Here is a 23,870-nt window from a genome sequence, read left to right as displayed (position 1 = left end):
TGATAAACAAACATTCGTCACTATAACATAATCACAAATAATATTCGCCTTGGATTGCAGCATCAAGGATATTGCAGTAACTATACAAATAGCTGTAACTAAAAATGTAGAAAAGTTATTCACATAAATTATTCTATTTTCCAAAATATGATATATATCTTTTTTACTGGTGTGCGACGAATATTATGTGCACACTAAACCACTATTATATTACAGCTCACTACTTCCAAACCTTTATGGCTCCATCTCTACTGCCCGATATCAGAAGTCGCTGGTTCAATTTGACAGAAGCCAGAGAGAGGATAGAATCATGGTGACAACCTGCAGAATCGGTGGCTGCAGCTGCAAGAATTGCCTTTTTAGTTAAGCTGGTGGCCACAGGTCGTCTTTTTGCTTCCTGTTTGTTCAAAGAGGGTCTCAAATTATCAGTCCAGCAATCTTCAATATAACAAATAATCACAGAATATCATATAAGGATTGATCATCCCATATTAAAATTTATAAGAAAAGCATTCATCCTAAGTGAATGGAGGAACTGATCTCAAATGAAAAGGTCAAAGAAGCAAAATAAATCTTGATTAGAACTTAGGAAGTCGTTTGAAGTTTCATCATCTTAATTATGTAATATTTTAAATATATATTCGAAATTTAAGTTATCTATGTAAAAGATAGACATCTAAAGCCTCGGCAAGGAAACTCTGAAAGAATTGCCTGATCAGATGCAAAACATAATTTCCTCAAATTTTCAGAACAGTAGTTATTATGTTGAAAACTAAAAAATTTATCAACTGTTTTCTTAGGAAAAGAACACCATTCTAGATTAACATTAGAACGAGGATAAGATTCCAAATGCTAGACCACAATTGTGATAGTGACAATTCATTATCATTGATAAGTGCCAGAGCTACTTAAGACATTCATGCAATAATTAGTGCTTACACACAAGAAAAAATTCATATTAAAAAATAGCGCAATCGAGCATTAGTTAAAATTGTAGGAAAAATATAATAAAATTACTCTGTATGTTGTATACAACACAAATATTAATAAAACAAAATGGACAATTCAGAACAATTGAATTTGACAAAATAAACTTTTTATTTTTTATGACCATGTGTTCGGGTCAGCTTACGCGCACCTCGACTAATCTCACAGGGCCTTAAAGTTTACAGTCGGGTACTCACCTCATGGCCCTGAGGAGACTCGAACTGGTGACCATTCGAGAGCAAGCCTAATGCCTCACCACTGAACTACCCCTCAGGATTAAATTTGACAAAATAAACTGAGCACAAGCAAAACCTCCTATTTGAACGTTGCAAGAGTTACACTCTTTTTTGAAGTACCAATTTTCCCCAACACTAGTGCACACAGACTACCGTCAATAATCCCAGAATATAGAGCGAACACTTCTCATATAGTAATCCAAATTACACAAACGAAACCAAATAATATTTGAACCCTTTCTGAAATGAAACTCAAAAAGTTTGCAATTTTGTAGGCTAGAATGCTGGGGCAAGTAATGGACACAATTAAACGATTATTCTGCATAACTGAGGTCCTAGGCATAGTTATTGAGATTGTTTCAAAAAGCATATCTATTTATGAATGACATGTCTAAACATAGAAAACGTTTTGTACAAATAGGCATGCATTTGTCTGGAATGCCTTAACTTTTCGCACGCACTTGTCCAAAAGGACTGTCAAAACAAATGCATGCCCAAAAAAATTCTACGCCACTTTCACTTTCTAGTTTAATCACAGTTCTGCCACATGTTGGCACCTAGTTGATATAATGCATCAAATACTGACATGCCAGGACCAAGCTAAGCCCAACTCTGTGCTTGAACGGATTTATTGTCTTTCTCTTCTCTTAGCAAAGTAGATTTGCATTAAACTATTGGCTTGCGTAAAGTTGAGCTCCCCATAAACAAGCCTTGGCCACCTAATGTCTTTTCTATTACAAGGACCATCCGAACGCAAAGCTTTTATTACCTGAACTTAGAGTAAAGGCTCAGACAGTGACAAACCAAAGCACCCCATCAAGACATTTGCCACCCCTTGGAGACAAAACCCAACAGCCAAATTAAATGCTTATAAAATATTTATATACCTTTCGTCTTCGGATGTGGGATATCTTGTCATACTCCAATAGGTTTTTCAGAAGCTCTAGGAGCCATTTGAAGTATAACTTGCTCTAACACATGCTGCAGACAGCACTTTTCTATAATAGGAATAACTTGAACTGACGTAGGGCAATACTATTCCAATAGGATAAAAATTATTTATTGTTGTAGTAAGATTTAATTTCTTGTTCAGATTAGGACTTCTTATTCTTTAAGTTTTGATTGTTTTTTCTTTTAGGTTTTAATTACTTATCTTTCTTACGCTATTTGGATTAGGGAATTAAGTGACCTATCTAAACAAAAGCTTTGTACACATTTTCAATCACCAATTAATTGCAATCAAATTACTTTCTATAAAATTTCGACTTTCTTCTTGTTTCAAAATTTTTTATTCCAAGTCCACACAAAAATTGATATTTTTACCGTAGCTAATGACTAAGGACAGTACTAGGTACTATTGGAGTCTGAGCCACCAACAATGAATGGAGGTTCTAAAACATCGAGCACCGATTTATCGGGCTCGAAATAAATCTTCAAGATGTTCAGCAAACCATAGCTGCATTCGTCTTTGAAGTTAGACGTAAACCCAGAGGCAACAACCAGCTCTGACGGGTCGCAGTAACTTCCTAACAATTTAGATTGCAGCGAATTTCTGTCAGACAATTCGCAACTGCAACAAGGAAGAAGAACGTGCAGTGCATAACCCTAGGGCAAATCACGGAGTCAAAGGTAAAGCTTATCATGACCTTTGAAATCCGAGTGCTAATGAATTGCATAAACATGAGGAAAATATAGACAATATTGATCGGAGTCCCCTCCCAATTCTTTTGTATTGAAGATGGCATCACCAACATTATAATGTAGAAATCCCGAAATTAAGGGGATTATTATGGAAGGGAATTGTTATAGGATTATTATAATAACTTGTATGGTATAATTAGTAATTAGTTTGGAAAAAAATTTCTTTCTTAATTTGGATATTACATTCCTTAACTCTACCATCTTTTGTATTATAAATTGAGCCACGGTACAGTAAGAAAATTATTAAGGAATATACAATCAATTATTTCTCACCCTTTGTCTTTATACCACGAGATAAAAATCATGATGAATTGAAAATAGCAATAATGGCATCTAAGAGTGGACTAAATGATGAAAAATTGATGCTTGTTTCTGAAAGAGTATCACGTAGGAAGTTTTTGTGAACAAAATAAAATGAGCAAGGTAGGACCAAACATAGACCTCAAACAATGTAATAAAGGAATTTGATGACATTTATGAAGTACATCTATAGATCTCTCTTCAATGGCTGAAATTTTTTAGTATTTTTCCCCTGATTGATTGACTGCACAAAAAAATTGCGAAACCGCAAACCGAACCGAAACCGTTGGTTCGGGTCCACGTGGGCCTGTGGTTTTTTTTCCTCAAATCGAATCAAACCGTTTCAAAATGATTTGATTTTGATTTTGATTTTCAAAAACCGCACAAAACCAAACCAAACCAAACCGTTATTAAATTTTTTAATTAAAAAAATTTAATTTTTTAATTTAAAAAATTTTAAAGTTATACTTTTAAAAAAAAAAAAAAACAATTTAACAATACAAATTACAACTAGCCTATTGAAATAATCATAGAAAGTAAATTAAGTTCATCATTATTGACATATGATTTAATACGTTCACAATACATGTCCTCGCCTGATATCTAAACTAAACTAAAATTATTCTAAAATCATATGAAATTAAAAAAAAAAAAACAAATATTTTAATAATCCAAATCATAATTTAATAAAACTACATCGGTAAATCACGTCCAAAGTTTCAGAAACCCTAACATAAGCTCTCATTTCCCTAATATTTGACGCTTGTCTACAGCCGCTGAACGAATCACCAGTCACCTTTACTTGTTAGTCTAGTAACATCTACCTGAATCGCCTCTTTCTCTCTTCTCTTTCGATAAGTCTTAATTTTTATTCAGGCCATTTTCCATTGTTCTTTCTTTTATTTTTTTAAACTTATTATACACTTGTAAGTTATGGTTTAGATAGAAAAATGATTATTTGTGTGCCTAAATGATTAATGAACTTGTTTTTTATTTGAAAAGAAAGAATGACGAAGCGTAATGATTGTGTGAAAAATGTTAAAGTTCCCTAACTAATACTACTACCTTTTACTTTACATCTCACTAGCAAAACGGAAAGGAGTTTTAACTAAACTATAATAATAGAATGTAACTCTACATTCACCAACTGCTATAAAACAATATGAATGTCAAACAAGAAAGGGTAAATAAAAATGAAGAAATATGTATTTGTTCTATTAACATCTTTTAGCGATCAATTTTGAAAATAATTTAATCATATGTTCCATAATAAATATGAATGTAATTTAATATTTAACATTATTAGTTTTCGTTTACACTTATATTTAACTATGTTCAACACATTATTATAATGTCGAAAGGCAAACCGCGGATTAACACCGAAGCAAACCACAAATTATGATTTGGTTTCAAAAATAAAATGATTTGGTTTGATTTGAAAAAAATTTCAAATCGCAAAAAATGATTTTTGAGTCGAAAATATAGCACAAACCGCTCAAACCGAACCGCGTTCACCTCTCATTTTCTCTTCTCCAGACAAACTTGAGAAAGAATATAGTTTAAGTGGAGGAGAATGATGTTGAACAATCCTATTACAAATAAGATAGGAATTATTTATTGTTGTAAGATTTTATTTCTTCTTTATATTAGGACTTTTTGTTCTTTTAGAATTTTGATTACTTACTCTTTTAGGTTTTAATTACTTATCTTCCTTAAGTTATTAGGATTAGAGAATTAATTGACCTATATAAACAAACACTATATACACTTTTCAATCACCAATTCCTTACAATCAATTCATTCTCTATAAATTTTCGAGTTTTTCAACTTTTTTCTTATTTTAACAACTTTTATTCCCTTTCCGCACCAAGAACGTCGAACCAAACAATAATTTATATGATTCATCTGAGAATAGAACTTGAAGAGATTTTTAATGAACTATAATAATGCACATGCAAAAGATTATAGACCGAATTGAAAATAAAAGATGAAGAATTGCAGAATGAGGTTCTTATCTAGAGTTTGTTACCAGACTAACAAAATAGTCCAAAAATAGGCGAAGGTAAGTAACCTTTTGTTTGAACAGGCACATTTGAAAGGCCATTAACACAAGTTGTCCAAAAAGAAACATAACCGTATGGAAAGAAGTCTTTTTTTTTTTTTATAAGTAATCAAATGTTTTATTAATTAAAAGATAATACACAGGAAGTGTATTATACACTTAAACAAGAAATAAATGTCATGAAATTAAGCAGCCCATCTATGTGACTAGAAGCTACAGCACTAAACCAATTATACAATGTCAAATAAAATAATTCTCTAAACTATTCTAAAGTCTTCATCCCCATTTCTTTCTCTCCACACGCACCAAACAATGCAGCATGGAATAAGGTCCCAAACGAGTATACTATCCTTGTCACGAAACTTTCTCCTCCAAGCCTTCAACAAATCTTCCATATGCTGTGGCATCACCCAATCCATATGTTGGGAAGCCAAAATATCATTTCACAGCAAACGGGCGCCATTACAATGCAGGAACAAATGGTCAACCGTTTCCCCATCCTTTCTGCACATATGACACCAATTTGTAATATAAAACCCCCTCAATCGAAGATTGTCCGCCGTTAAAACTTGTCTTCTCACTACCGTCCATAGTAAAAATGCCACCCTTGAAGGCAGTTTACACTTCCATACCATCTTCCAAGGGAATAAATTCTCTGTAGATCCCAATAAGAATTTGAAATAAGTGCTAACTGAGAAAATATCATCCCTTGTCGGCATCCACCTGATGCGGTCACACTCTCCAACCCTGATATGCACGTCATACAAAGAGGTCAATAGCACTGCGTAATCATCCACTTCCCAATCTTGTAGTCCCCTCCCAAAAAGAATGTTCCAACTGATGCTCCCGTTATGTGTATCTAATACATTATTCACCATATCAGATGGCATCACGTCAATACGATACAAAGAAGGAAATCGCTCCCTTAACGGTTGATCAGTACACCAAAAATCATCCCAAAAGCTGATAGTGTTGCCATTCCCCACACCGAAGGTCACTCAATTCCGAAAGTCACTCCACCCTCGTCGAATATACCGCTATAAACTCACTCCGTAGGTACCACGACTCTCAACTGAACACCATCCACCCTCCAAAATGCCATATTTCTCTTTTATAATTTCTTTCCAGAAACTCTCCCTCTCCACCCCAAACCGCCATAACCACTTACCCAACAAGGCCTTATTAAACAATACAAGGCTCCTTAATCCGAGTCCCCCCAATCCATATGGGAGAACAAACTGCACCCCAATTTACTAAATGAAATTTCCTCTCCTCTCCGAACCCTCCCCAAAGAAACTCTCTTTGGATCCTCTCTAGTCTCTTAACCACTGTAACAGGAATGGGAAATAAAGATAAGAAATAAGTGGAGAGATTCGAGAGAGTAGATTTGATAAGAGTAAGACGACCTCCCTTTGAAAGGTACATACGCTTCCAACCCACTAATCTCCTCTCCACCCTTTCCACTATACTGTCCCAAATGTATTTACTTTTGAACCTTGCTCCTAATGGGAGCCTAAGATATGTCATAGGCAACTGTGCAACCCTACAGCCTAATGTAGCAGCCATCCTTTCCACATTATCGACCTCTCCAACGGTGATGACCTCAGACTTCCCCAAATTTATCTTCATTCTAGATACGGCTTCAAGGCATAGAAGCAAACGACGCAAATTCCTAAAGTGCTCAACGTCTACGTTATAAAGATCAGAGTATCATCTGCAATTAGCAAATGAGATATCTGCAGTTGACCAATTCTAAAGCCCTTTAACAAACTTTCCCCCACAGCCTTTTCAACCATTTTACTGAATGCCTCCATTACAATAACAAACAGTAATGGAGACAAAGGAACCCATTGTCGCAATCTCCTACTACTTCGGAAATGGCCTTCAGGAGTGCCGTTTACCAAAACTGAAAAAGAGACAGTAGAAATACAAAATTGAATCCACTGGCACCACTTGGCTCAGAAACCACATCGCCTGAGCATATACAATAATAAGACCCCAGTTCATGTGATCATAGGCCTTTTGAATATCAAGTTTACATAGCATCCCTGGAGCCCCTTGACGTAGTCTTGAATCAATACATTCATTTGCTATGAGAACGGAGTCCAAGATCTGTCGCCCTTTGACAAAAGCATTCTGATATTTAGACACCACTTTTCCAAGCACCTCCTTTAATCTATTAGCCAAAACTTTTGCAATAATCTTATACACCCCACTTACTAGACTGATAGGTCGAAAGTCCTTAATGTCTGTCGCTCCTGATTTTTTTGGGATCAGCACAATAAATGTGGTATTAGAGCTTTTCAAGAACCTGCCACACTGGAAAAAGTAAGCAAAAACATCCACAATGTCCGAACGTATCACATCCCAACAAGCCTTGTAGAATGCGAAGGAGAATCCGTCCGGTCCTGGGGCTTGTCATCATTCATACTGAACACCACCTCCCTAATCTCGTCCTCCCCAAATGGTCTTTCTAACCAACTGACATCCTCCTCAGAAATAGTAGAAAACTCTAGCCCCTCAAGCTCTGGCCTCCAATCAAACTGCTCCTTATAAAGGTTTTATTAGAAACTCACCATTTGGGTACCAATATCCCGTGGGTCCTCAAAAGTTACCCCATCCACCTCCAGCATAGAGATACAATTGTTGCGCCTGTTGGAATTGCCACCCTATGGAAAAACTGTGTACACTTATCTCTCTCTCTCAACCACTTGACCCTAGATTTCTGGCGCCAAGAAATCTCCTCTATCTCCACCAACCTCTCCAGGTCACCCTTTAATTCTTGACGTCACTCCCTCTCGTCCCCTCCCAATCCTCGACTTTCCTCCTTCCTATCCAATTCCTCTATTTCTAAGGTGCATTGATTTTTACGCCAATTAACATCCCCCACCTCCTCCTCATTCCACCTTTTGAGGTCTCCTTTTAAAGCCTTTAATTTCTGGTCCAACACATAACTGGGGGACCCCCTGAACTTGTAAGAGGCCCACCAAGTCCGTACTCGCTCTCCAAAACCATCCACCTTAAGCCACATCTTTTCAAACCTAAAAGGCCTTCTCCCGCTATATCCCACATCCCCAGATAATGAAATTGGGAAATGATCTGAGTACACCGTCCCACATCCCCAGATAAAACTGCCTACAGAAATCTCTGCCATTTATTACTTTCTGCTCTGATCACAATTCCACCATATGGCTGACACCATCTCTACACTTCATTGGAAGATAAAAATTCAACCAATTTCTGTCCAAGCATAAGAGAAACAGCCCATAGCTCACGTCAAGCTGAGGGGGAGGCATCACTCGTGCATGCAAGCATTGGCCTAAACCTTTATTTTCTTAGGTCCTCTCCAATCAATACATTTGTATGCCCTTAAGAGCCCAAACCAAAAACCAAACTAAATGCTTATAAACCATTCTTAGATCCTTGCATTTTAAACCCAGAATGTAAACTATCCATCAAATTCTCATTTTCAAGCTCTCAGTGATAAATAGGGTCACTAGAGATTAAGTTCTCATTGACCCAATTTTAGCACATAAATATATAACAACCATCTACTCTCCAAGCAGATTGTATAACTTGGTCCTACTTTAAATTACTTCCACGGTCCCAACACATTTTCCAACAAACACAAGCACTTGTAGCCTTGAAAAATTAAGCCATGTATGTTAACAGAAAGGTTTGAGGTTCAACTCCCTCAACAAGCAAAACTAGCATCTTGCCAGATGAAACAGCGGCAAACTTAATGTTTGTGCCACTAATCAACCCTTATGGTGAAAAGAGACTTCATTGTCGAGCAGACAAATGAGTCAATATAAAAATATCAATCTGAATGACAATACAAGATCAATTTGTTCCTCCCTCATAATCATCATGCGACAATCATTCAACTCAATTTTCTTCCACAAGAAGGAATTTAGTAATAGAATGAAAGAGGGCATAAGATGGCCTTTGTTACACGAGAAAAATAAAAAAGTAATCTTTAACCAAGCTTGATCCAGTCACTCTATCTCCATCAGTGTACATTAGTACTTGCCCCTAAACGAACCCAATGTGTTAGTCCACAAGGACAAAAGGAACTCAAAGAATTAAGCACATATTGGATGAATTAAGCCAAAACTTGACTCATATTGGATGAATTAAGCACAGTCCTTAGGCCAGTTACCTCAATCATGAATGAAGCAATTCAAGAGAGGAACAACAATGGAAAGAAATGACAGGAAAGGATAGTCTCCACTCCAAAGTCCTCATAGAAACAAGTGAGAGCACCAAACCCCCCCCCCCCCAAAAGGGTCACAATGGAAGGCATGTAGATGCAAGTGAGACATGAACGTAATATTATTTTCCAAAGTTGTTTCAGCTGTCATAGACTTAGCTGCTTTATACCACTACAAAGCTGAATAAGAACTTGACGCCACATCGTGGATTCTCTTAACAGCAGTTAACATTTTTCTAACAATGTTTAAAAAGATCTTATATGCTCCACCTTTGCGAAGAAAACGCGCACACACTTCTTCAGTTATCTGACATACCTGTACAACTTGCACGCCAAAGCTAGATTTTGTCTCATAAAAATCATCATTTCCAACTCCTTTTATAGATGGTCCACAGACACAATAAGTTCGCTCCGGGCTGCAGATATGTTGAGGCCAATAAGATTATAACATCATTAACATAGTAGATAAACGAAAATAGAGAACAAAAATCTCAAGATCAATGGGGAGAAAACAATAACCTGGAATGGTCCCAGCGACGTATTTTCAAGTCAGTGCCCCCTGTTAAGAGATCTCCACCAGGTAACGGAAGCAATGCTCGGATACCAGGAAGACGTGCAGGAGGTTCATTCAGCTCATCAACCCTGTACTTTGAATTAACATTTCTCCTAGGATCCGATTTAGTATTTGTCTTATTGGATGGTCTAGCGAAAGCCCAAGGTGAATCAGAGGTTTCCACATCACTGTCATTGTTTGCGGCCCTTAATAGCTGCGAACAAGAGAAGAATGAAGCTCAGCAATGCTAACTGTTCCTCCAAAGTTGTTGCAATGCTGTGATCTTGTACTATATCAAAGTGGATAGGACTTTTGGGATTTGTATCTTTTACTTCAAAAAATACATTTGCAAGGAGATCTTTGTGGCATGGATAGGGCTTTTGGGATTCGTATCTTTTACTTCCAAAATACATTGCACAGAGATCTTTGTGCCATATATAGAACTTCTGGGATTTGTATATTTTACTTCAAAAATACATTTGCACAGAGATCTTTGTGCCATGGTAATTTTTTATATGTGATGCAATATTAATCCCTTGTTCAATTTATCATTTGAACACCTTCTATAATTTTCAGGTATTCCTAAAGGTAAAACATCTACTTCAAAATTAGTACGTCCACTTATTTTTCTACAATTTTACATTTGAAGTATAAATTTCCATCACCATTACATACTGAAACCATCAATTGCATTGCACAGTTGACCTTTTCCACTAAAAGAACAAATTCCTACCAAAATGCAATTACTTATTTAATTTACAAGGCCTATGTACAAGATCATGATGCTTGACCATATTTTAGCAGTCGGATTATGCATAACATGGTTATCACAATGTTGTCAAACCAATTTACGACGTCACTTCATGGGTTAGAAGCAAAAAATTTCTATTTTGGAAGATAGTTGACAGATAACACCCATGTACCTGGTGACAGCTCCCATTTTCTGCATTCCAGAGGGAAACTTCATTACAACCCGCTGCAACATAGACCAGAGGCCTTGTCATTGCAGATAAAGATGCACTGGGAGGAGGAACAAAAAGAGACAATTTCTCGATAGGGCAGGCATGAGAATATTGCCATGAGTGGACAGGTATACAGAATCTCATATCCCAAAGAGTAAGCATGCCTCTTGATGATCCAGACACAAACCAATTCCCACAAGGGTCTGCTACCAGTGATGACACATATCCGTCCTCACGGAGCACTTGTGTATTCCAAGCATTTGAACTTGTTCTTGTATCCCAGAGATGGATCCCACAATTTTGAGTGCTGTACAGAATCATTTTGCTAGTTCCACCATCTGGAGAGTAGTTCAACAGGCTTAATACAGCACCTTCTCCGATGCCACTTTTTTTCACATCAGCAATACCTGAGTATTTTTCAACAACATTGCCGAGTCCTCTGGATATGTGGTCAACAGAAAACGTATGTATCATCCCATCATTTGTTCCAACAACAATTTGTGTAGAACCTTGAAGAACAGTCACACACAGAGCTCGACTTCCCCCTAATGAATACGTTAGCCGTGACCTAAATGAAATGTCTTTCTCCAGCTTCTTAGAATCCCAAACCTTAACAGTAGAATCTTCAGAAGCACTAACAAAAAAGCTATGATCCATTGAAATGGAAATATCATTGACAGCAAACCGATGCTCTTGCAGGTGCGCCACCAGCACCCCACGAGGCCTCCACCCTGAATCAGGAATTGTTGATGACCATGCCAAAGATGAAATTTCTGATCCCTCAGTGGGTGTGGAATCATCTTCCATTGCCAGGGAATGCCCCTTCGTACTGCCAGACAGTCCCGTTTCACGAAACTTGGTGTTAATATAGGCTGTTTGATCAGTTTCTCTGTCTTCTACTTCATGCACAACTCTCCGGAATTGCATGGATCCATTTCCAATGTAGATTGACCCTGAGACAAGCTTAGGGGCTGGGACCGAACTGGCTAAACTAAATGATTTACTTATTGGATCCATCCAAGGCAAGGATGAAGAACTCAAACCTAATGATTTATAAGGTGATGAAGAATCAGATGTTGTTGTAGCATTCCCAGCAGTTCGCTTGTTTTCAACTTTAAAGTAGTACAAAGGTATGCCTTCTGATGACTTATCAATAAAACTATTCATGCAACTAACTTGTGGAGACGTGAAACCAGACAATTGTAACTTTTCTGAGGCAACACCTTCATGGGAGTCCATTGCACTTGAAGAATTTTCCATTAAGCTTCCCATAGATTTCAATTTACCTTCATTATCATCAGAATTGTCAAAACTCATTGGTTGCATAGAGCTACTAATGAATCTATGACCTTGACCATTATGTTGTCTGTCAGGCCAGCTTTTCACTGAATCCAAGTCTCTGGCAATATTATGGATCAAGTCTACAGTTTCCCATTGTTTAGACTGTGATGATGGATTGTACCATATCTTTCTCTGTCTCTCCAGCATGTCTGAACTTCTGGCATTTTCTAAAACTTCATAGTACAGTTCTCTTGAGATGGGCGGCTTCAGACACAAAAGAAGAGCCTTTTCAGAGGCTAGAGACGCAGGTTGTCTACGGAGTAAAGGACGTATAACTGGGGCAAGAAATACATAAGAATTCACTGCACCTAAGCTTTCACTGCTAGCAGAAATAAAGGTGACAGCCGACCTCCTTACCCATTGACTGGGATAACATAACAGCAGAAAAGAACGCTCAATCATCTCAAGTAGGATCCTCTTTCGCAGAAAACCACTTTTGCACAAAATGGCCAAGCAGTCCAATGCATTGACAACAACAGCCTCAGAGATATCATTTAACGCCTGCTCAATATATGGGAAAAGATATTCCTCCACACTCCGTTGCCCCACAGAAAAGCAGACATAAATTATCTGTCCATAAAATACTGCTCTAAGTTGCTCATCATGATCATTCAGAAAAGCAGGGAGGATGGGCAACAAAAAGTCATTGCTTTGCCTATGGCCAAAAAACCAACAAAGGTTCCCAATATCCTGCAAGAGAGCTCTCCTGATATTTGGGGTTTGCTTTGGACCCATTACAAGTTCTTGAATGACCTCTGCAATAGATTTTCTCAGCTGTGCAAGTTGTACGTCACTATTCAGATTCTTAGGCTGTCCAGAAGTCTCACTGGCTGGTGTAGATGACTTCTGCAATAATTTTGTTTCATTAAGAACCCCTGCCTCAGTCAAGCTAATCGAGTGGATTAAGAACCCATAAGCAGTCAGTGCCAGCTTAGATATATTGCTGGCATAACATATCCTCACACTTTCCTCAGGATCATCAGGAAGCATGGAAAGCATCGGAAGAATATACTCCGGAAAAATTTTGGCATCACTGGGAGGAAAATCTCTAACTAGAGGAAGAATGTCACATAAAGTCTCTAAGGCGGCACATCGAACAATAGCAGCTGGATCTGAGAGCATTGCTACAACATATGGAAGGATTCGTTGTAAACGAGCTTCATCATCAATATACAAGGAGCAAGACTTCAATAGAAGTATGGCACCCCTCCTCATAAAAGGCAACTTGACATTTCGTATGCAGGAGCAAAGAAGTGAAGCAATCAGAACCATACCCTCGCAGCTTATAACATCATGAGGCAAGGGTAAAAAAGGCATTCCAAAAGTGTCTGATTGATTATCGCGATCCAACATCAATGAGCTCAAATCAGTCATTGTGATTTTCTTCAAGAATGAATGATGACTTCTCTTGAACACATTGGAGATCGTCTGAATCAATTCACCAGGAGATTGCATGCCACATCGCTTGTGATTTTCAGAATATCTTGGATTGGCTACAGTATTTTGTTTTGTCTTTGAATGTAAATTATTTTGTTTTACATCTTTGAGCAGGGTACTGACATCACCAAGAAGATCGAATCGATCATGAACAGAGCCCTTCTCTATCTCCTCTGTTTTGCTCAAAGACTGATTGAAATTTTGGTTTGCATCCCTCCAAGGAGGTAATTGACTGGCATCTTCTGAAGAGGGTTCCAGTCCACAATCAATCTCCTCGCTCGTCGTGTTGCCCATCAGTTGTTTCATTATTTCTTGGAAAGAGGTCTGGCATAGTAGTACCTACAACAGTCATTAGAGAATTAAAAACAAATATTGAAGTGAAATCACTAAGAACACAGAGAGAACTCCCTCAAGTTCCTTACCCTTGCATCAGAATTCAAAGGGTTCAACACAGAATAGAAGTTATGAAGAAACGGCGAGAAATAACTTGGGAACACAACACCTGCGAAGGTTTGCAGGTAACTTTCAGCAGAGCATCGTGTCTCCGGATCCAATTGAATCATATGCAAAATCATCTTACGGATTCCTGAATCTGGAATCTGCACTCATGCAGTATGATAAATAAATGACTTGGTATTCAGGTGAATCTAAATGCTTGAGAGAATACTTCAATCCAAGGACCTTTAGACAAAACAAATGTCAGGACAGCTTTTTAAGTAAAAATAGAAAAACATATGGTTCATGAAAAACAAACCTTCTCCAGATGTTGGCTAGGATCATATTGTCCTCTTCGATATGCAAGCAGTTGAGAGAGTTCAAACAAAGGCTGACCTTCAAGAAAAAGCTCAGCAATCACACACCTGAGGCAAAATATTGTAAAAATCAGGTATCTGAATTCATAATGCGTGAAACACCATAAAATATAACTTCACGTGCATGAACTAAAAGCATTTTCACTTGTCAGCTATCCATTAGTTTTAAGGTCCATGTTATCCTACTTATTTAGTGAAATTGATGAAAGTTGAGGGTAAAGTTACCCTATCTTGCCCCAGCTCCGCCCCCAACTACTTTATTTTATTTAATTCCTATTTTATGCTCTACACTTAAATTGTATTTAAAAAACTTAAAAATTAAGAGTCAACGGGGCAGTAAATGAGGATTTTTTAATCCGCGCCGTCACGACCCCGCTCCAGCTCGTAGGCGAGAAGGGCCGCTTCTCGTGCCATGTTGCCATCCCTAATAGTAGTGAACAAAACAATCAAATTTGTAAGCAAATCAAAAGTTGGGTCACTTGATTTCACCAGCATCCCAATCTGCAAGAAAACAGAAGAAAAATGACCTAATGGCACCAAATTATGTATGAGTGACCTAGACGTAACTTCACTCAAAGTTGGGTGACCCGCAATGTATTTAACGTTGGGAAAATTTCTTATTTTTCTTTTAGTTAATTTTCTTGTTTTCAATATAATATATATGATATATCGATAGCTATGTGAGTGTTAGTTTTTCTTGATAGTTCAAATCAGGTTAATGTGATCTTAAATTATGTAAATTCATTATTATTTGTTAATTGAATTACTTATTGTAATGAAATATGTATTATTTAATAAATGCAAGCTTATAGCTAAGTTTTACTCCTAGATATTCCAACACTCTACATTGGACAAGATCTTATCAAGAAAATAAATTTAAAGGATTGTTTGAGCCCCATTTGTTTGGAGAATAAATTTTGTAATAGTGATATTTTGAAGAATGTGCGGTTAAAAAGTAGGAAAAATTTTTGCTTGTGTAAAATTATTTCATTTGGAAATTGTGTAGTTAAAGAGAAGTAAAGAGAAAAATGAGGATCAAACAGGGGCTAAATTTAGTAATCAATGAATTTTATTCTATAAAATCTCGTTAGGCACTACTTGAATATATAATATCATATATTGTATTAAATATTGGATTATGTAAAATTATTGACTTATTTCAAACTTCAGCTCCCCCTTAAAATCTTGCTTTAGGTCCATCCTAGCCATATTGTATATAATCTTCCAAATAAATGCTACGTGGTAACAAAGAAACGAAAATGGTAAAATGAAGGTTATAGCAATATCTTTAGATTAAAATGTTAAAAAGCATATTTTTAACATGGAACAGTGCTAAGATGGCAACTGACGCAATGATTACGCGAAAGATCCGTAATGGTATAGCTATCAATTAAGCAATTTTCATCAATTTGGGAAACGCCATGTGACGGAGTGGTGAAATTTGAAATTAAAATTGAAGAAAACAAATGAAAGTGTTAAGAGTTAGCATGGTAAGTGATCGGGCAGTAAATATGTTCATGATGTTGGTGGCAAATAATGCACAAAGAGCTGCAGAAGTTTAATGCTCCAGAAGTTACATGGGATGTAGTGAACATAAAATGTAATCATGTTATTTGCACATCTCTTTTAGCTCAGCCAACCCAAAGAGAAATAAGGAATAAGAAAAAGAAGATAGTAGGGTATCTGGACTAACCTAAAATTTTATACTTGGCTAAGCTTAATTACATTTATTTTACGGGAACTATAACAAAGAGTCTTGTAGACCTAATTACTTCACCCATACCCTATGGGGATCTTTGATGCAACGAAATTATGTAAAATACAACTAGCACAACTCCTTTATCCGCTAGAATAACAAGGACTTTGGCATCAAATATTTGTTGATTCGCTACAAATACTAAATAATTGGTAGAGTTGGGAAACTCTTAAATTTTTATTCATAAGCAACCAAGTAAAAATCTACATGCTACAAAGTGTTTAAATAGAAAAATATCGAAGTAGGAAAAAAACCCTGAACCTATAAATGACATAATTATCGTGAATAATTTGTGCAATAAATAATAATATAGAAAAAAATAAGAAAACAATTAAATAAATTGAAAAAGTCCAGCTTCATTGTTCTTCACTGATTGGAGCAGATTCGCCCTCGAATTTTATGTTGTTTCTACACCAAATACCTTGTAACAATAGTAATTCATCAGGTAAGTACAACAAAAAAATCAATAAACCTGTCCATGTGCAGGCCTATCAATACTATATATATGTTGTATGAGGGAACAAATTCTTAGCACGTCGAAAACTCCCCCTCTACTTCATTGATAAATCGCTCCATTGGAGTGCAACATGTAGATTTTGCATCCTACTTAGATCCCATTGCATACCTATTATTGCAGGGTCCCAAATCTCAAATGTTTTCACCAAAACCAAGTTATTGTACTGAGCAATTACCCTTTCAAGTTCACAAAGATCCCATTAAAATAATTATAGTTTCCATAACTAGCATGCTTACCATATGTGCTCACATCATAATTTATTCAATTTTCAAAAACGAATACTCTCCATCTCAAACATGCGCCATCACTACTATTCAAGCAATCTAGGCCCTTATTTGGCAAAGAGTTAATGTTATCAAACCCATTCCCTAATGTCAAGGTAATCATTTGTCCAACATCCACAATGGCAGCGACTTTATCCCCTTCTATATTGCCATTATTCTGCCTTCTAGAAACTGCCTGCAAACATGCTTTGTGCCTTTATTGAACCATCCTCGCTTCTTGTTCTACCAACCACCGGATCATAAAATTTGCAAATCTACTTGTTTATGTCCGTTGTGTTTACATATTCCTCTATTCACTCCTCCGATAGATGTTCATTGACCTCAGCGTAATAAATAGACGAACTATGCTACTCGTGAATAACAGGAAAAAGTTCATTGTCATTAGAGCCCTCCTCCGTCCCAGATTCCCCAACCATTGTTCCCTCACATTGTCATAATAGCCAATGATCCATTACGTCATCAGGAAGACATGTCAAAATAGTTGTGCTAACTCATCGTGATGCATGTGCTAACTCATCGTGATGCATGATTTCTCCATCATGGTCTGTGAATAACTCATCTCTATCAAAAACATAACTATACTCTAACCCAAACGTATATAATGGAATTATGTAGAATATGATTAGAACTCTAAAACACTCATTGATACGCTAAAGCACTGAGGACTTGGGCATCAAATATTCAATGATTGGCTAAACATACCGAATAATTGGAAGAAATGAGAAACTCCCAATTTTTTTTTTTTATTTTTTTAACAAACAACCAATTACAAACTACAAGCTATAAAGTATTTAAATAGAAAAATCGAAGTCCTATACATGCAAATAACATAACTGCCCTGAATAACTTAAAAGTGCAAGAAATAATATAAAGATAAAATTAAGAAAACAATTAAATAAATAGTGGAAGTCCATCTTTATCACTCTTATCGCATTTTGCCTCAACAAATGAACGAGATACGATAATATTTCACCAATATTCAATCACATTAATAATGGAACATTTAGAATTTCTTCTAAGATAATCACTCTAATCAGGAATATGCTCACCCTACTGCGAAGATGTCCATAGAGGGCTTTAATGGTGCATCTTGTGCAACTTGAGTCTCACCTCCATGCTCATAAAACCTCTAAAAATGAATGAAAATAGAACTGTTCAGTAGCTGCAAATTTGCACCACTCTTCTAAAAAAATAAAAAAAATCATAAAAGAAGATTATTACAGTGAAATTGTTACTTCAAAAATAACAATTTAATTTACTATAATTTATTTCTCATATTCTAACATTAGCAAAGGCCTGCTACAGATATCAACTGTATTTACAGTTACGACATCAATTCTCCAATAGCATATAGAAGACCTTGATTGTATGTATAAGTTAAATTAAGACTGCTGAACTCATAATCAAGTAGGAAGCCGACAAACAGAAAACAAACCTCAGGGGCAAGATAACAACGTCTTCTTCCACCAGTGTCAAAGAAAAATGAAAAATCAGACGGGTCATCATGTGGAATATATGTCGGTTTGAATGAGGCAAAATCAGCAAGATAAAGCCAATTCCAGGAAGTGACCAGCACATTCTCACATTTAATATCACCTGTAACAATTTATTTGTTTTTTCTCAAGGAAATTGAATATAAGAAACCTTATAACTATGTGGAAACTTATTTCGATAATAAATTCTCTAACCGTGACACACTCCATGCTCATGGCTCTGCTTCACTGCATAAAGCAACTACAATACCAAGATTTAGTGAGATGCCAATTCCTACCCATCAACAAATGGGGAACAAAAAGAGGAAGAGAAGAACCTGAAAAGCAAGCCACTTCTTTTCTACATGACTAAGAAAGGGCCGAGTACTCAATCGATCATGAAGATTGTTGAAAAAATATTGCCTCAACAAATAAGCAGCTTTATCGGTTTCAAGCCAGAACTGCAAAATGTACTAAAAGTCAGCAGTTATAGAAATATATGATTGTTCTCACTTATTATAGAATATAAATCTTCAATCCCAGTTATTGTACACCAGTGAACTCTCTACTCTAAAGTTAAGACTGTGATTAACTTATATTTATTGGTAATATCTTATTTATCACTTCCAATGGTATGCATATTCTGCAATGTATCTACAATTACAATAAAAAAAAATGGAGAGAACGAAAATTGAGCATATTCATGAATTGATTAAGAAAGCACCAATTGGAGCTAAGCAGCTAAAGAACCGGTTAAGAAGGTTAGGGTGCATGTAACTAAGGCTGCTAAATGAACTGATAACGTAATGTGACACGAATAGTATTAATGGTAAACAACAGAAGATGAATTCAATCTAAATTACATAGAATGAGGAACTTAAAAAGGATTTGAGCATTTTAATTTTAACTATGGAAATTGCCCTTTATAGGTGGGCTGAAAAATGAAGATTTCAGTGCCTAACCCGAAATAAATATAGGATAAAAGTTTGTTCAGTTGAGTTGAGAATATATGATCCCCCAGTGCCAAAATTCTTTTTAAGTTAAATTTGTTTTAAAAAAAAAGCAGAGAATTGTCAAATAATGAAAATCAACTGCACCTTCCAATCTGTATAATTTCTGAACCATTTTATGCTTAATACACCAAATAAATCCACTGACATTCTTCATTATAAACAACTGAATCCATATAAAAACATTCTTTTTTGAAAGGTCCATATAAAAACATTCATAGTAAACAAAACACCCATTACATTTTTATAACCAAATACTCCAAAACACAATATGTGCTGGTCCAGTAATATTCATTTCCAGTTGTGCATAGGTTACCTATATTTGGCATTAAATTCCTCCTTTCAATGCAAAAAGTGCTACAAGACCACACCAAAGATTTATCAGCTGGTCCTTTATGCTTCTCTCTTTCCATGACTTTGATTACCAAAAATGAAAAATTTAAAGGGCTAATTACCATAAAAGCAATTAAAACCACCAAAACCAATAAGTCTAGCAGACAAATTAACTTAATCTATAGGGATGATGTGAAGCTTGCTTATAGTTTAGCATCGCATTCCTCTTCGTACTAACAAATGAAGTAATTACAAAACTAGCCAAAAACTTAATCCACCCCTCTCCCTTCCCACATACACACACCACCTGAACGCCCAAACTAAATTTTAACAAGTATAATTACCATTATAGATTGCTAAGCATTGTTGAAAATAACATTTAAAGAATATGAAAGACAGCGACATATTAACAAGATAAAATTAACTAGTCCAATCCACAATACTAAGATAATGCCTCCCTAAACATTTGAGTAATCGTATTCTTCATAATAATACCAATAAAGACCACCCACGAACAAAAATTCTTTCTCCCACCATTTTTACCAAGCAATTATTAACTGTATCCACGGTCAATGTAAAATAACTTTCTCCAATCCTTGTATTAGTTACAGAAGAAAAGGCAAATTGAAAGAAAAAGGGCTATGGGAACCTGGAAGGGCCAGACATGTGGGTGATCCAGGTTAGACAATTTATCACGAATTTGGAAAAGGCGGCGCTCGTATTCCCTCAAAACAATGGAGTCACCCCTCTTGAAGTAAACCTTGACCAGCACCAGCCCTTCATCGTGCTTGCACAGTATCGATTTCAAAAACCTGCCCCTACCCAGCACTTCCTTCAACACCAAATTGTACGATGATGGCAAATCGTGCAAATAGTACTCAGTCGCCGAAGCCTGGGTCGTTCGCGCGATCTTGTTACCCATTATTCCTTATTAAGCAAAAGAGAAACCTTTCGGTATTTGTTTGATTAGTAAAGTATTGTGCTGTATGGAATATTTTAAATTTTTCTGTATTGTTCATGAGCTTCAGAAGTTGGGACAGGGGATCAATGGCCCTCGAAATGAATTGAGATTGAGCGGATCTACCGTCGAAATTTTTTTCGCTCTGTATCGTTTAGCTCCAAATATATATATACATATATAGTCCTTATTTGAGCCATATTAAATGAATTTTTGAATAGTATATTAATGAAAAATGTGTAATTAAAAAATAAATAAATGAATTTTTATATAATATTATTTTATTGAAAAATGTGTGATTAAAATAATGTGTGTGTATATATATATATATATATATGTTAAATTAACAAATAATTTTAGTTGCACTAATTCATAATTTTTTAATTTTATATTTTATTAAATTTCTATTAAAAATTATTAAGTTTTATCATAAGCAATCACGAACTTAAAAGTTTGTGCAAATTTAAAATTTTTCCTTATTTTTTAATCACATATTTTCTATTTATTTGACATGAATAATGCATTTTTTTCCCGAAAATTTAGCTCAAACATGGGCTTAATCAAGATAGTTAAGAAATTAAAAAAAAATTAAAAGTCGTTAAAAATATTAGGATAATCAAGATTGTTTGAAGGTTTTTTCCTTTGACATTACTCTTTTATCTTTCTGTTAGCCTGCTTGCAATTATCATCATTATCTTTTTAGTAATTGCATTATTTTCTCTCTTTTTTATCATTATTTTCTCTTTTCTATATAAAGAAATATCAATTTGCAAATAAAATATAAATTTTTTACACTCTTTTACGTGAGATTTCCTCGAATCTTTCTTTTTTGAAATATCAAATTTAACTTAACATGAGAAATATAATTTTATTACTGTGTGTTATGGTTCAATTGATCGTGCAAGAAGCATTGAAAGATGATTGATAATTTATTAAGTCGCAATTTTGTCAATGGGATTAGAGAGGTTCATCAACGATGTGGAGAAGGGAAGAGTGCTCCGGGGAAAACAATTTTCTTTTGCGCATGCATTTTTGTTAAAACTTTGAATTAGGGTGGATTCAAGATATTCGTTAGAATGGTTGAAACTTAAGAAAGTCAATGTAATAAAATTTATATATAACATAAAAAATCGTCAAAAAACATTATTTAAGTCTTTTATGTTGAGAATTTGAAACATAATAGTCATTCAAATATAATTTAATGTTGATTTTCTCAACAAGTTATCGTATTTTTATAATATCTATTTTCTCAATAAGTTATCATTCATGAAGCGTAGCAATAGGTAAGAATTGAATGTTGATTTTCGGTCAATCCATCAAAAAGTCTACTTTTACTAGATTGACCTATATTGTTAAAGAATGAAAACAGTGTCTTTCCTCTTTGTTAGAAATTTGACCTTTTTATTTGCAAATTCTAAAACCTTTAAAAAAAAAAAAAAAATAGGAGACAAAGCAACAAAGAACCAATAATAAAAACATAGTATGAAGCTGGCAAGACAAGCACGGTCCAATAATAAAAACATAAAGACAACATTTAAAAATTAATATGTTAGCAAGAAAACAAATTCATTCGAATAAAAAGTATTGCCCTTGTTTGAGCCTCTCTTTTTTTGTGGGGGGTGGGATTACATTTTTTATTAGTATTATATTGATGGAAAATGTGTGGTTAAAAAATAAGGAAAAATTTTAGATTTTCGATTAATATTATTTTATTGAAAAATGTGTATTTGAAATGATATCAAAATAATGTTTAAGAATTCATTTTTCCAAATAATGGTGCTCAAACAAGGGCATTATCAACAGCAAATTAACATTTACACAAAAAAGTACCTGCAAAGTGATTGTATTCCCGGAGTGATGTAAAATTAAGGGGTCGTTTAAGAGTGATTTTTCACCCCAAAAAATTGACTTTTTTTTATCGTTATTTCACTATTTCAGCCGTAAAGTTTAACTTTTTCTTTCATAGGTGGCCCCCACTTTTCTCCTAACGATCAAAAAATCAATTCTTAAAATCACTCTCAAACGGGACCTAAATGTGAAATTCAAGCAACTAAAAATGAGCAACAAAGTTCGAACTATCAAAACAAGTAGAGTGAAAATTTGTGTTAAATTAGAGTTAATGAATTCACGAATAAGTTAATTAGGCAATATGCTTCATAAATAATACATGTTGTCCAATATGGACAAATCAATAATCTTTTAAGTGCTATTTTTTTAAACTAGTCACAGGTAAATTGAAATACTTCATAGATGCTGTAAAAGTAATATTTGAAAATGGGTGAATATAAAAAATTGTTTAAAAAATGTTTTTGTGACATATTGAACTTTTATTCAATGAGAATCTTTTTATGCACTATATTTTTTGTGTGAATGGGCATCTAACTTGACTAAAACTTTTGTAGGTGTCATAGAAATTCCTCTTGAAAGTGCAACGTATAACTGTTCGTGCGAAATGTGTATTGTGGAAGATATATTTTGACATGAGATATTGTCTGTCTTTGAGCTTTGTTGATTTTCATTGCAAAAAAATTAAATCAATAATTGAAACTGGGTAACACACACTAGTTCTTTTATTTCAGTGGAAAGTATGCAGTTTGTGCATCATGAAATGACTCCTACCGATTATTAGTCTTCAAGAGTATCAAGGGATAAAACATAAAAATGAGAAAATAAGAACTAGCCATTGTTTCACAAAGCGCTTGAAGCTTACGCCTTAAGGCCCATCTCACGTACATGCCTTCATTAAGCACCTCAAACCTCGCATTTTCAGTGTCATTTTGCACAGGTTAAAGCCATGACTTACTGAGGTGTATGCCTCAAAGCATATGACCTTGGACATTTAATTGAGATTTGGAGTCTGCATACATCCACATAGAAAAAAATTTCAAGAATTGTTTTACCTCAAGTTTGAAGACAAATAAAAAAAAAGGGGGGGG

The 23,870-nt window shown here is 35.3% G+C and overlaps 1 protein-coding gene across 1 annotated transcript; it reads right to left on the bottom strand.

The window, feature by feature from the left end:
- LOC111369662 (serine/threonine-protein kinase VPS15) lies at window positions 1-21,065 on the bottom strand. The gene is made up of 11 exons (XM_022991266.1): window positions 20,626-21,065; window positions 18,972-19,094; window positions 18,850-18,895; window positions 18,597-18,757; window positions 18,211-18,290; window positions 14,547-14,652; window positions 14,215-14,391; window positions 10,976-14,131; window positions 10,019-10,266; window positions 9,816-9,915; window positions 1-397 (listed from the first exon to the last, which is right to left on the bottom strand). Exons 1-11 carry the CDS (start codon window positions 20,896-20,898, stop codon window positions 221-223), a joined length of 4,647 nt encoding a protein of 1,548 aa, XP_022847034.1. The 5' UTR covers window positions 20,899-21,065; the 3' UTR covers window positions 1-220.
- Window positions 21,066-23,870: the final 2,805 nt, after the last annotated feature.

Source organism: Olea europaea, chromosome 2 (genome assembly GCF_002742605.1).
Source record: "Olea europaea var. sylvestris chromosome 2, O_europaea_v1, whole genome shotgun sequence".
Classification (NCBI taxonomy): domain Eukaryota; kingdom Viridiplantae; phylum Streptophyta; class Magnoliopsida; order Lamiales; family Oleaceae; genus Olea; species Olea europaea.
Note: the sequence above shows the minus strand (reverse complement) of the source record. Positions and strands in the feature narration are given on the sequence as shown.

Coding starts and splice junctions, on each gene's coding strand:
- LOC111369662 (XM_022991266.1), bottom strand. CDS start 20,898: ATGGGTAACAAGATCGCGCGAACGACCCAGGCTTCGGCGACTGAGTAC. Junction 14,653..18,210: donor ATGGACATCTTCGCAGTAGG/GTGAGCATATTC, acceptor ATTTTGCCTCAG/GTGTGTGATTGCTGAGCTTT. Junction 10,267..10,975: donor AAAATGGGAGCTGTCACCAG/GTACATGGGTGT, acceptor TCTTGTTCGCAG/CTATTAAGGGCCGCAAACAA.